Source organism: Lathamus discolor, chromosome 3 (genome assembly GCF_037157495.1).
Source record: "Lathamus discolor isolate bLatDis1 chromosome 3, bLatDis1.hap1, whole genome shotgun sequence".
Taxonomy (NCBI): Eukaryota; Metazoa; Chordata; class Aves; order Psittaciformes; family Psittacidae; genus Lathamus; species Lathamus discolor.
Genome location: NC_088886.1, coordinates 44,583,162 through 44,596,533, shown reverse-complemented (window position 1 = coordinate 44,596,533; position 13,372 = coordinate 44,583,162). Strand labels below are relative to the sequence as shown.

At 42.0% G+C, this 13,372-nt stretch overlaps 1 protein-coding gene across 5 annotated transcripts in view; it reads right to left on the bottom strand.

Moving 5' to 3' along the window:
• Nucleotides 1-538: 538 nt before the first annotated feature.
• Nucleotides 539-13,372, bottom strand: part of PID1 (phosphotyrosine interaction domain containing 1) — a 91,984-nt gene continuing 79,150 nt past the window's right edge. For all 5 annotated transcript variants that reach the window (XM_065674957.1, XM_065674960.1, XM_065674959.1 and 2 more), the window contains exon 3: nucleotides 539-2,508. In XM_065674957.1, coding sequence (XP_065531029.1) covers nucleotides 2,032-2,508 — 477 coding nt within the window. In that variant the 3' untranslated portion in view covers nucleotides 539-2,031. The remainder of the gene's footprint in view (nucleotides 2,509-13,372) is intronic.

Genomic DNA, 13,372 nt, shown 5'->3' with positions numbered 1-13,372 from the left:
TTCTGACCAGCATATAAGCCCACACGTGACCCTCCACTTCCAAATGAGCATTGTGGGGAAAAAAAAACTAAATCATTTTTAGACACTGGGTCATCCAAAGATTCAGAGAGAAGCAGTTCTGAAAGATGCTGGCCGGGTGTTTCATTCCCCATCCCACCATGTAATGCTGCACCTGAGCCACTCTGCCATTCTTATAAGGAGGGCAAGATACTGCTCCTACTCAGCAGAGCTCATTCCGACCAGCCAGGCATGTGCATGGGGTGGCATCTCTGCCACCTCCTGTAAAATAGAAATTATAAATCATGTCCACACACAGCCAAATTAAAAAAATAATAATAATAAAATCTCAGCAATAATTACCTAAATATTTAAAAGAAAATAATTTTTAAAATATTAAAGGTAATTCTCATGGAGACTGATATCGGATTAAATGGAATAAAGTAACATTTTCATTCCACTAAATGAAATGAACACAGAACCCACGCACAAAAACCAAAACCACAGTTTGCATTGGAAAGACAGCTTAAAAATCTCAAACTTTAACTCAGGACATTTTCTTTTTTATTAAAGTATGAATGTATTTATGCTGGAGAACCGTTTACATACATTGTAAAGCAACGAGCATATTTTCCAAGATGTGTGGGCCTTCAATGTTTTCATGCTCAGTCTACATGCTTTAACATGGACTCACACATACACTCTCACATACAAACCTACAGACCCACAAAAACACAAACACAGAGCTATCTGCTTTGATTAGCTTTTTCTTAAGGCTTCTGTAAGGTGTCCTAGTGCCCCTAACATTACCATAATTACAAACAAAATCATACAAAGGAGCAGCATTACCTGCAAACTATTGATCTGCTCTTGGCCTTAAAAAATATCAAGTGAAACAAGTTTTTCCTTTTATTTGAGTTTTATTAAACATCTGCATTTAAGAAAGGCATGACTGTATATCTGCAAACAAGGAAAGATACGGGAGTCTTAACGTGAGCTTCTCAACCAGAACAGATATTCAAACCTGACTCCTAAGGGACCATTTCCTTTGATCTCTACAGTAACACAGCCCTGTATGTGCAGCGAAGCACTACCAGCTCCATTCCACCAGGGCCACTCAACCAGCAATGCAGAGACCGGTAACATGGAGCTGAGTCTATTGTGCTTGTATCACTTCAGACCTGAGGTTGATGAGAAGTCAAAGTTCAAACACAGAAAGACCCAAGTGTCCCTCAACTCCTACCAGTGGTCCCCCCTCCTGCAGAACACAGCAGGGTTGGAAAATGAACAGATAGTGGTGCTGGCTCGCTGCACCCCTAGACATTGTGGAGTATTTTTGCCCACCCCTTTTTGGTATCCTGCAGTATATAGTCTGAAACTGCAACTACTGGTGTCAGGTGAAAGATGTGGCAGCAGGTATATTAAGAAAATAGGTACAATGAATAAAATAAAGGATAGCATATGATATAATGAGTACATAAAAGCATCGACTTTTAATCTGTGAAATGTGAATTAAATGCAGAATGCCAGATCATTAGTCTAAAAGGCTATGTATGGCTGTCTTAGCCTACGTACGGTCAAAGAATTTTTGTGATGCATCATGGAGAAATATTCTTCAGGAGCCATTAGGGCTTTCCAGGTCTACTTGATCTTGTGCACCAGCATCAGACCCCAGCTTGTAATGCCAGGGGAGCAACCAATAAAATTGCCTGACCAGCCTTCTAAGACAAACAGGAACGACTCCACTTTATGGTATGCACCTGAACTACGGAGATGAGAAAGGGACAATGATGGGTGGGTGAGAGAAATGGGGGAGGGAGCTTTTTTTCTCACTTTTACAACAGCAGCAGATTTCAATGTAATTACTTTAATGATGCATATCTGTAGGTATTGAATTGCTCTTTTGATTTAAAAAGCTGGTCAGAGAAGTGCTTGGCAGTCCTTTCCTTCCCTAGTTTCAATTGTTACTTATTCATCTATCAGCTCGCATTCCCTAGGCCATTTCTGCCTTTGCTGAACCATGATTGAGTTCAGTCAGCCATCATCAGACTCAAACTCATGAGACACTTCCTCTGACGAGCTGTTCCTGTGGATCCGGCCATCGCTTTTCATGCTGTGAAAAGTTTTCTTAAAGGCCTCCATCATGGCATGGGCCAGCTTCTTAGCCTCCAGCTTGCTCTCACACTCTACAGCATGGCAGTCCATCTGGTAGGACAAGTCATCGTTGATCTCCCGATAGACCCAAGCAAAGATGTTTGGGCTGATGTTGTGGTCAGCAGTGCAGTAGGCTATACGTGCTACCTGAAAGGTATCCATGTGGACTGTCGCCTCACCTTTGAGGTCCAGATGATGCAGCCAGACTTGGAAAGGGCGAATTTCCAGAAGGGCATTAGCTGGGTAAATATCCTCCCTGGCGAGTGTGTGTTTCTTCCATAATTCAATGACCGGTTTCTCTGTGCAGCCTGACAAAAATTGCATCCCTGTTGTGGAAACCTTACCCAAATATGTAACCTGCAAAGAAGAGCAAAGACAAGTGAAACACACACAGCAGACTCCACCATTACTTCCTGCCAGCCTAGGGAACTGAACTTTACCTGGAAAAAAGCACCACCTTATCCCACCACCCCAGCAAACTCCCAGTTTCCTCCATCATCTTCCAGAAAACAATTTTTAAACTGCTTTGCAGATATTTTCTTTTCTGGATGCTGACTTCATTATTCAAGCCTGGATACTTATAATGTTCTGTCTCTTGATTTCCAAGGGATTTCACTCTCTCCCATGTAAAGTCCAGCTTTAGAGCCCGTAACTGTACCTCTAAGCTCATATTAGGAGTCTAAGGGCCAGTGGAGCAGGCCCCAGGCAGCTGCAATACCAACCACTTTTTTTTCTTTCTACTTTATTCAGATGATTTATTCGTATCTTATTTCAAACATTAATAGTAGGGAGATTGAGACAGTCTCAGTTTGATAATGCAAGGCTGCAGGAGGTCAGAAAAGCACGACCATGGCAGAGGATCTTAAACTGTTTGAATGTTTTTTTCCAAAATGATCTTGTTTATCCAGCACTTCTGCTGTTTCTACTTAAATACTAAGCCAGGGATAGCTCAAAGCTGTTCAAAACTCTGTATTTGAGCAGGGCTGAGACATTATTACATCAATTTAAGAAAATACGCTGTTAGAAAAATCTGTTAATAAATCTACCTTAGTTTAATCATATCTCTGGGGTTTTCTGTCTAACCATTTTGAGCAAATACCCTGTTATCTAACCTGCACAGTAAAGCAACGTGGTTTTAGTCCCCTTACTTTACTTTGTTCACCAAAAATCAAATTCACTGAGAAGTCCATATCAAAATTCTGTATCAAGCCTGTGCAGAAACATTCCCATGAATCTGTGCTGCTGCTAAAGAGGCTTTCTCCCACTTACAGCTGAATGGAAGAATATTTTATCTGGAAAAACAGATTTTCTGTAGAAAAGAGAGATCAATGCCACATAAATACAATTATGCACATATTGCTGTTATCAGAACGATGCATTTAAGAACAACTATGTGTAAGCAAAATTGCCCCTTATTTGTCTCTTGCAGCAGTAACTGCTTGAGACGGAATCTCATGCTTCTGGCTTGATGTCTTATAACTTCATGTGCATTTTACTGAGGGCACTTGGATAAAAAAAAATAAATATAGTCACATGCACTTTCCAAAATAATTTCTTCAAAATTCTGTATTAAACATATGGTATCAGCTATTTTTATTTTGTATATGCTTTAATAAATGCAACAAAAAGAGGAATTTCCATATTTAAACACATTTTTTAAAATCATATCCACAAGGAATACAGGATCTGTACTCCATGAACCAAATTTGTTTATAATAAAAATATTTTGCTGCAAGCTTCATAGGTTTTGTTAAACTCAGAGACCAAAATTAAGCATAATTAAGGGAAAAGCTTACAAAACACTATTGAAAGTCTGTGTGGCTTAATTGCGCCTGCCAAAAAAGCAGTTTCATAGCACTGACATTTCAATACAGGCAGTGTTATTCTTTGCCTATAAATATTCATTCTTTGAGCTAGGAATACGCTGTATCTTATAAAGCTTTATATTTTTTGAACAGTGGGAAACACAACAGCTAGAACAGTTGTTAACAAGGCAAGACCTACCAGTGTTTTGCTTTATTTTATTAGTGATGAGAGTTGAGTTCCCTGAAGTACTGCAGAATAACTTAAAAGAAAACCTCAGAGCTCATAGGGCCAACTAAATACATACAAACAGCACATACAAGACCAAAGAGGTTTTCAACAGACTGTGGGGTATTTTGGCATACACTCACAGTCATATTGATTTGAAAATACCAAGATCAGTGTGCAAATTTGCACATTCAATATATTCTCCAAAGCTTAGTTCAGCCCCATTTCATATTCATAAGCCAGCTAACAAAAGACTAACACACACTGTAAATTACATGAGCATTTGGGGTTAGATTTATAGCCTATTGCAGTAACAGAAGTCCTTCACTGACTTCAAAGAGATCTGCACAAAGCCCTTAAACCCTGAGGAACAGGGAGTTAGCCTTTTGCTCATGCACTTTGTCACTGATCAAATACAGTTTTCAATCCCCAGCCACTGGAGAGATGCTGCCACCGCTGCAACATTTTGTCCCCTCAGCCACTGTTCGGAGAAGACCAGTATTAATTGCAGCATGCAGAAATAAGCACCTCTTGTTAGTGCACAACAGTAAATGTAGGGAATTGTTTCATTACAGGCTTGTGTGCAAGAGGAAGTTGTTGACAGCACGTGAGCTGCCCTGCCATCACAGTGTGAGGAATGGGAGAGGAGAGGAAAGCAAAGGCAGCTACATCCTACTGAGGAAGCACTACCATGGGTCTTCCCAGGCAGTTAGCGCTGCTCAGCTCACTGTTGCAAGTTCACCCATCAGCACACAAAGCATCAGCTTCACAGCACCGATGACTCCCGAGTGATGCTTGGGACACCTCTGTTAGCTGAGAAGCAAGCAACACCAGAGCTAGTTGTTTACACAGGAGTGCAAACTGAAGTTAATGTTTTCTCTGTTCCTTCTCTGCCACTAACTGCAACCCCCTGCTGGCCACCAATCTGTGCAGGGCCTGCCTAAGTGTGAAGTTAAAACAAAACAAAACAAAAAAAAAAAAAAAAAAAGTATTTCCTTAAAAATAAGGTTTTTGTATTTCATGAAGAAAACCAGTGAATTACTCTGAAAGCAGCAAAGGCAAAAGTAACTAATAAGAAAGATGGGACTATGGCTTGTTTACCAAAATGGGATGTAATGGTCTGGTTTACTGTCCCAGTTCTGTCAAAATATAACTATGTTGGAACCATTGGAAAGTTGCTTCCTTCAACACCACTTTACAACTCCATTATATAAATTTCATTTTCCTTTGATGATACATTCATAAATATTTATAAAATGCTTAGACATTATAAGAAGGAATTAACAGGAAAGAGAAAATACAAAAAACCTTTGGTTTAGAGTCTCTCTTGTACTGTGTCTTACATACAAACATTAACACCTAGTAATGTCATTTATGGTTTTTTTTTTTAAACAAATGACCTTGTTTTCCTAGTTGAGATACAAGCATTTCACAAGAGTACCATTACTGAAGCTCTTAGTGATGACAGATGTCTCACATCTTTCATCGCTTTATGGTCCCCTGCTAAATACAGAACAGTGAAATAGGGGCTGACAAGACACCTCTAATATTTGACACAAAAAAAAGGCAGCATCCTGTTAAGAATAAAGTTTTCTTCATGATTAACTATAATCTACGTTTTACCCATTACACAGTAACCCATTGACGCTGGCCAATTTAGTAACTTAGTAACACTAGTGTAATTGCAGAGACAGCACCAGTAAAAGATGGATTTATAGGGCACTTTTCTCTGAGCTCTCAGTTACAAGGTTATTCGTGTAACTGATGCTCCCTGCATTTTGGCTCCTGCCTCAACACACCCCACAGCACACCCACCTTTATTTAAATGCCCAGAAACCACTGACCACACACATCACTAGAGTAAAGCTACTACAGTACAACCATCTTCCTTTCCAATTTCCAAGTTTGCAAACCAAAGATCAAAGAACATATTATTCCTTCCATTATCAAACAGAGAAGAAAACAATTTTGAGACAAAAATTCCCACTGGTTGTCTTTTCCATTAAAACTGATGGTATCTCATCTGTGTGAAGCCAGCAGGAAGTATATAGAAAAAATGTAATTTCGCCTTTCATACTCGTAAGAACCAGATATGAAGGGCACAGAAAGACATTGTTGATGTTATTATGTGTGTATGTGCAAACACACACTAAAGAACTGCAGGAACAGAATCAGCTGTATATAGCCTTTCTAACTAGAGAGTCATTGACAAGGACTAGCAATGGCTACAGCTCAGGCTAAGAGCCTCATCTGTGATAACACAGCTCAGATCGCCAGCCAAAGTTCACCAGGGCTAAATAATGCTCCCTCTTCATCCAACACTAGACAGAGGTCACTTGGCAGCAAGTATCAGTCCAGGGAGATAACTTCTTTGTGACAGCATGCATGGCCTATAGCAAGTGCCATCCTATACATGCTGAGGCCAGCAGCCATGTTCCCTCCCCTCTACCCTTAGTGCAAAACAAAGTGGCTGTAATGTGTAAATTATGGTCAAGCTGTCACAGCCTTTACTTGTTTTGGACATCGTATTTGAAACGAGAAAAGGAATGGAAAAGCCAGCTCAATGCCACCTTGCTAGCATTAAGCAATAAAGGCATTTCATTTCATATTTTCTTCTAGGGGCAGGAATATATTTCTTTATGGCACTTTCAGCACTTTGGTTTGTGTGTTCCATCTTTCCCATGGATTTCTGGAAGATACAACTCACAGAAACTTCTTGTGCGTGTTAAAAATCATCCACATTCTCTCTGGCCGTTCTATGGCAAACTGGCATTTTCCATCTGATCCTTCACTCCCTGGAGAGCAACTGTCACCCAACATGACATAAAATACACTTGTGGTTTCAGCACTTCTATGCTTGCAAACATTCAAACCTTCAGCAAAAGCCAAGATGCTCTGAAGAGCTCCTTATTTCACCCTAGAGGCTTGCCAACACCAGTGTCATTTTCTGATAAAATTGTCCTCCACAGAAACACGCTGAGCCTTTGCCCTTTTGTAACAGTTACAGCCATCTGACATGTAGAGATGTCTCATGTCAAAGGACATGAAGATTAATCAATGTCATCTTTCACGCACTGTCCTGAAAACACAAAAACATCTGAGTATTTTGACTTTGTTTTCAACCCCTTCAGTCCATAATGTAGAGTGAACATATCTATTAATAACTAGGCTCAAGAGCTTACCAACTTTGAAGGGACCAATATAGCTGCTGCCATAGACACTTCTAGCACAGCACGATTCGTCATAAGTAATAAGGGAGTTTTTACTTTCCATATTCGATTCTTTTCTTTATCATTGACCTCATACTGTTTACTTGAGATAAAGAACAGCTCAGCTCCTGCGTGTCAACCTGACTTCAGATCTGACTCCCCTATGTATAAGTCCATAACACTCCTAACTCCTGAGTCTCAGTTTGGCATCTGAAGTTAGGCAGCCCAATTTCTTTTTCTCCCTCTGTTCTTTATCCCTCATCCATAGAATCATAGAATCAACTAGGTTGGAAAAGACCTTTAAGATCAAGTCCAACCGTTACCCCAGGACTGCCAAGACCACCACTAAACTATGCCACTGAGGGCCTCATCTACATGGTTTTTGAACACTTCCAAGGATAGTGATTCCACCACTGCCCTGGGCAGCCATTTCCAATGTCTGATTACCCTCTCCATGAAGAAATTTTTCCTGATATCCAGTCTAAACCTCCCCTGGTGCAGCTTGAGGCCATTTCCTCTTGTCCTATCGCTTGCTATTTGGGAGAAGAGACCGACCCCCACCTCACTACAACCTTCTTTCAGGTATTTCTAGAGAGTGATAAGGTCCCCCCTGGGCCTTCTCCAGACTAAACAACCCCAGTTCCCTCGGCCATTCCTCATAAGACATGCTCCAGACTCTTCACCAGCTTTGTTGCCCTTTGCTGGCTATCATTGCTCCAAGAAAGCTGATCCAAGTTGTAAAGATCCATAATTATTACATTACACAAGGACAGATGCTCTCTTGGCACAGGACTCTGGCACAGAAACATGTACACACACAGGTCTCTGTGCTCTCTCATTATTCTACACCACGACCAAAGGACCACATGGAAAAATAACTTTAATACAAGTATTTCTTCCACACAAGATAATGAGAGCCTCTGTCAACATAATTTTGTTGATTTTTGTTAATTTACAAAGAAAACGAAAAAATTAAAACAAATACTTAACTTGAGCCAGTAGCTATTTACTCTGCATATTTGCAATCATCAGAGGATGCACTAGAGGATCTTAATAGAATAGAATCATAGAATAGTTAGGGTTGGAAAGGACCTCAAGGTCATGTAGTTCCAACCCCCCTGCCATGGGAAGGGACACCTCACACTAAACCATCCCACACAAGGCTTCATCCAACCTGGCCTTGAACACCGCCAGGGATGGAGCACTCACAACCTCCCTGGGCAACCCATTCCAGTGTCTCACCACCCTAACAGGAAAGAATTTCCTCCTTATCTCCAATCTAAACTTCCCCTGTTTAAGTTTTAAACCATTACCCCTTGTCCTGTCACTACAGTCCCTGACGAAGAGTCCCTCCCCAGCATCCCTATAGGCCCCCTTCAGGTACTGGAAGGCTGCTATGAGGTCTCCACGCAGCCTTCTCTTCTCCAGGCTGAAAAGCCCCAACTTCCTCAGCCTATCTTCATACGGGAGGTGCTCCAGTCCCCTGATCATCCTCGTGGCCCTCCTCTGGACTTGTTCCAGCAGTTCCATGTCCTTTTTATGTTGAGGACACCAGAATCTTATGCAAAACTTGGTAATAGGTGACTGTCTCTTTTTTCAATCTGTCTTTTAGAATAAATATTCTTTTAGGCTCAAATCTAGTCTAGGTGCAAGTGATTATGTTTGATTCGATATTTCCCACTTAAAGGCGAGGCAAGCAGAGATAATGAGACATTTTGTTCCTGATATCAGAGGATTTTTCCCATGGAAATCTCATGAAATGTGGTAATGAAAATGGGACTGGAAAGGCCTATGTCAGGAAATACAGGCATAGACCTTTCAGTCAGCAAGTACTGGACAGCCTGGCAGGACCACTTGGATGTCTGCTGGTCCCTTGGGAACAGGGGATGCACTGCAGCATTTGGAAAGTCAACCAGGAGACAAGGTGGCCTGAAAGAAGCTGCCACAATGGCAGCATGCACAAAGCCCACAGTGCCTCCCATGCAGAGTGGCCAGGAAGGGTCAGAGCTCATTGAAGCATCGCACAGCTTTAATTTTTCTATGCACAGTGGAGCTGGGATATGAGCATGACAGACCTGCAGCAGGCTGCCCAGCAGCTCAGAGTCAGTCATCTTTCATTTCAGCAAAAGCAGATTTAGCTGTAGAGACATTTGCAGCGTCTTTAATTAACACACCCAACTCCTGGCACAGCCGGAGTGCTCCATGCCAACTAGGGTGTCTGTCTCACCGCACCACCACAGCAGCTCGGCTGTCCTCACCCTCAGGCACAGTGACTCTGCCTTAGGCTGGAGGCTTTCAGATTTACAGACAAAAACTGCTTTTTGGCTCTGAAGGAAAAACAAAAATATCCCAGACATTCCACTGGATCACTGAGCAAATACCGTGAACTGCACTCAAGCAACGTTTACTTAACTGAGACCCAACAAACTGACTCAGTTAAGGAAAAAGGCTGCACAGTTTCCCCTCTGCCTGTCACTGCTTCCTCACCCACACTGCCCACCATCCAGCCAAAGCCTTCACAGCACAAACACGAGGGTCTTTGCAGGAAGCACGGGGCTCCTCAGCACACAAAAATACTCAGTAAATGCAGTCATGTGGCTTACACAAATACGTGCAGACCTGTTTTATTTTGAAGATGAAATTCAGAGCAAGAACAGACTGAGCTGGGCAATCGTGTAATGGAAAATAGCCACTGACTCTGACAGTTGCCCTCCAGCTTAGGAAGGACAAAAAAAATAATAAAAAAGTCAGTAGTTAATGTCTGATTTATTCTGAGGAATCAAAGAATGGCTCCAGAAAAGGCTGTAACTGTCAGCACCTCTTCAGCAGTAAAGTCAACAGCCAGCATCTGACTCCTTTAGTGGGAACAAAGCTGAACCCAAGTCTTAAAACAATGCTAAAATTCTTCCTCAACAACAAAAATAATAAACAAGCTCAGCAAGAAATGCATTCAAGTCTTTACATCTACAGAACTCCTTCGGAAAAACAACTGCAGGACAGCAGCTGCTTCTTCCCTCCCTTCTTTTGTCCATCCATCTGTCCCTACAGCCATGCTCACAGCAGTCCTTCACAGGTGCCTTTGTTTTCCCATGTGTTTCCCAGCTGTGACCAGGCAGCAGATCCTGCCTTAACTCAGTCCCATGAAACGTTCACCACACAAATAAGGTGTAAAGTGATAGCTTGGGGCAGTAACTTCAGACATAACTCAATTTTCCAACTAAATTCCTCTAAAGGACACACCACACCTCTGGTTATTTTTAACCCATCATTACTCTTGCAGGTTTTACAGATTCTGTGCTTCCAGGTAGCTGTAGCAGGTGAAGGAGAAGGAAGAGCGGGGCACTGTAAAAAGTCATTTTCTTGAAAAATACTCATATCCAGTAAAAAGAAAAACGTATTTCCAATTTCACTGCTGCTTCTGAGTTAGCCTAGGAATGCCAGCTAACATGGCAGAGCAGACGAGTTACTGTGGTCTAGTGAGTGTCCCAACATCCAGTTGCACGTCTGCCTCAGACATAGGGCTTTTCTGAAGGAGGGCTGAGCTCACCCACAAAGGATCTCTAGCTCCTCAGGCAGTGACCAGAACACTCCAAAGACTGCAGACAACAGACATCAAGCATAGGGCACATCTCTGGGATCCTGGCCCAGCTCTGAGTGAAACACCCAAGAGCACACAGACATCCCAGAGCCCCTCTTCCTGGCCAAATAAACCCTCAGTCCTCCCAGAGCAGAGCTCTGCCAAGCCTTCCACTGACAGCACTTGGGGAGGGGAGCCGAAGACAAAAACTTTAGTGGACTGCCGACAAGAGCAGAACCCTCCTTACACCTTGTGACCAGCCCCATCACTGACACCAACCCATACAGCCATGGGGAGCCAGGGAAAAACATTGGCATTTGGTAAGCTTAAGATTTAACAAATAAATGTACTGGAAGAGAAAAAAAAATATCCCCGTGAGGAGTTAATATATAAGCTCTAAGAGAAACAAAAGCAAACAAGAAAGCCCGATGGCTTCACAGCCCAAATAGCCAGGGCAGGGTAAATAAGACGGCAAGCAGAGCTAATCCTCAGAAACACAACCCAGAGAAATGCAACAATCCAAGCTTTTCACCTTTCATTACATCAAGCTGCTGCTCAATAAGCCTCTTTATAAACTACCCTGGGTATTAAACTACTGTCCTCACCTAGACCTAAGAGCATCTAACTTATATCCAGCAACCAGGAGTCTCTGCCTAATTGGCAAAATGGTTAACTAAGCCCAAACACAACTGCAGCAAGAGCCAGCTCTGTTCCATGCAACCTCCCATTAGCAACAAAAGGACTGACTCTTGCATTTCATTACCCACTGGACAGGAAGCTTGTTTTGTGGTTTGGCTTGAGGGGATGAGTCTGAAATGAAATCAAGTGGAATTGGCAAACTGCAGCTAGCTTGCAGTCAGAGAAACTTGGGTCCTGGTGTGAGTGGAAGATTTATGCTGCACTATTTAAAACTCAAGAAATCAATTTAATTCCAGCAGTGATTTAAAAATGTTGTAGTGCAAGACATAACTGAATGAGCAAATACATTTATCACACATAATCTCAGTGAGGCTGCTGGACACCCTACTATACAAGCTGATGATTACTTTTATTCCCAAGTATTTTCTTTATGTTGCTGTTTAGATCACTTTTCTCCTTTGTGTGCTTTTACTGCCTCACATAACTTCCTTTCTTTGTGCCCTGTTACCACTGGGTTGAAATTAATTCTTGAACAAGCCAGACATTTACCATTGTCCTTCAGGAGTCTTCCAGTGTGAGGAGAGATGTGGAGATAGCCAGGGAAATAAGAAAACCAACACACTGCAGTCACTACTTGCAATTACTTGGAGTTTCCTTCACACAAAGTCCTTCCAAAACCACTCTTCTGCTACCTCAGAACCCTCATTTTGAGAATGCCTTCTGCCAGAACATGTCGTGCTGAGACTGGTTTATGTTTGCATGATCATGGTCTCCCCCCAAACAGACATCTACCTTCATGTTTGCGTTCAAATTACACCCAAGCCTTTTTCCCCTATACATTCTTTATTTACATGAGGTTGAAACTGAGCACGGAAATCTGATTAAGCAACTCATGATGTCTGAGAAAACTTTTTAGTCCTGGGCTACTCACAGCTGTTGTCTTGTAGCAGAAGGAAGGAGCCCATGGGCAGAGGAAGGGAGCAGGCTTTTTGCTTTTACTTTGTTCCCCTTCCTTTCCAACCCACAGAAGGCTCACTTTGGCACCAGTCCTACAAAAACTTCAATTGTAGTTAATGGAGCATGCAAAGAGCAAGTAGGGGAATGACTATATAACTTGGGCCACTGCTTCCACAGAGGCATGTGCATTTTACATACTTTGTAAGACTTTGGACACTGAAGTATGCCCAAAAGCCACGCAGTGCATGTTTTTCAGGATCTTTCATGGCTAAGAGATCTGTTCTCAAGGTCCCCTTCTTTGAGCATTCCCCATGAGATCCTTCTATTTCCCGTTTAGTTCTTCCTTTCAAAAGAAGATGCCAAGTAATAAAACTGAACAAAGCCAGTGTTTCTAAGACATTCAGTTCTGGAGACCAAACATCTCAACTGCAATTGCTTCCTGGCACAACTTGACAACACCTGAAATTAAGAGCATAAGGGAAGGAAGCCAGCTTCAGGGACCACTAAAGATCACTACAAATTGAGTTTGTATTTCAAGAGAAGTGTCAGGCCTACATCACAGGAAGAACAGAAAAAAAATAATAACAACTAAACCATTTAAGTTCTTCCTCCCCCTGAGTGCTGTAAAACTAGTAACAGCCAAAAAAACAAAAAATTATGAAACAAACCACAGAAACAAGAGACTCCCAGCAATGGCAGCACTTACTCCTGCTATCCACACATGGCAAATGAAACTCATTCCCTGAAGTGAACAGGGGAACAAAAACATCACCCTCCTTATAACATACTCCTATTAACATACTCAGTC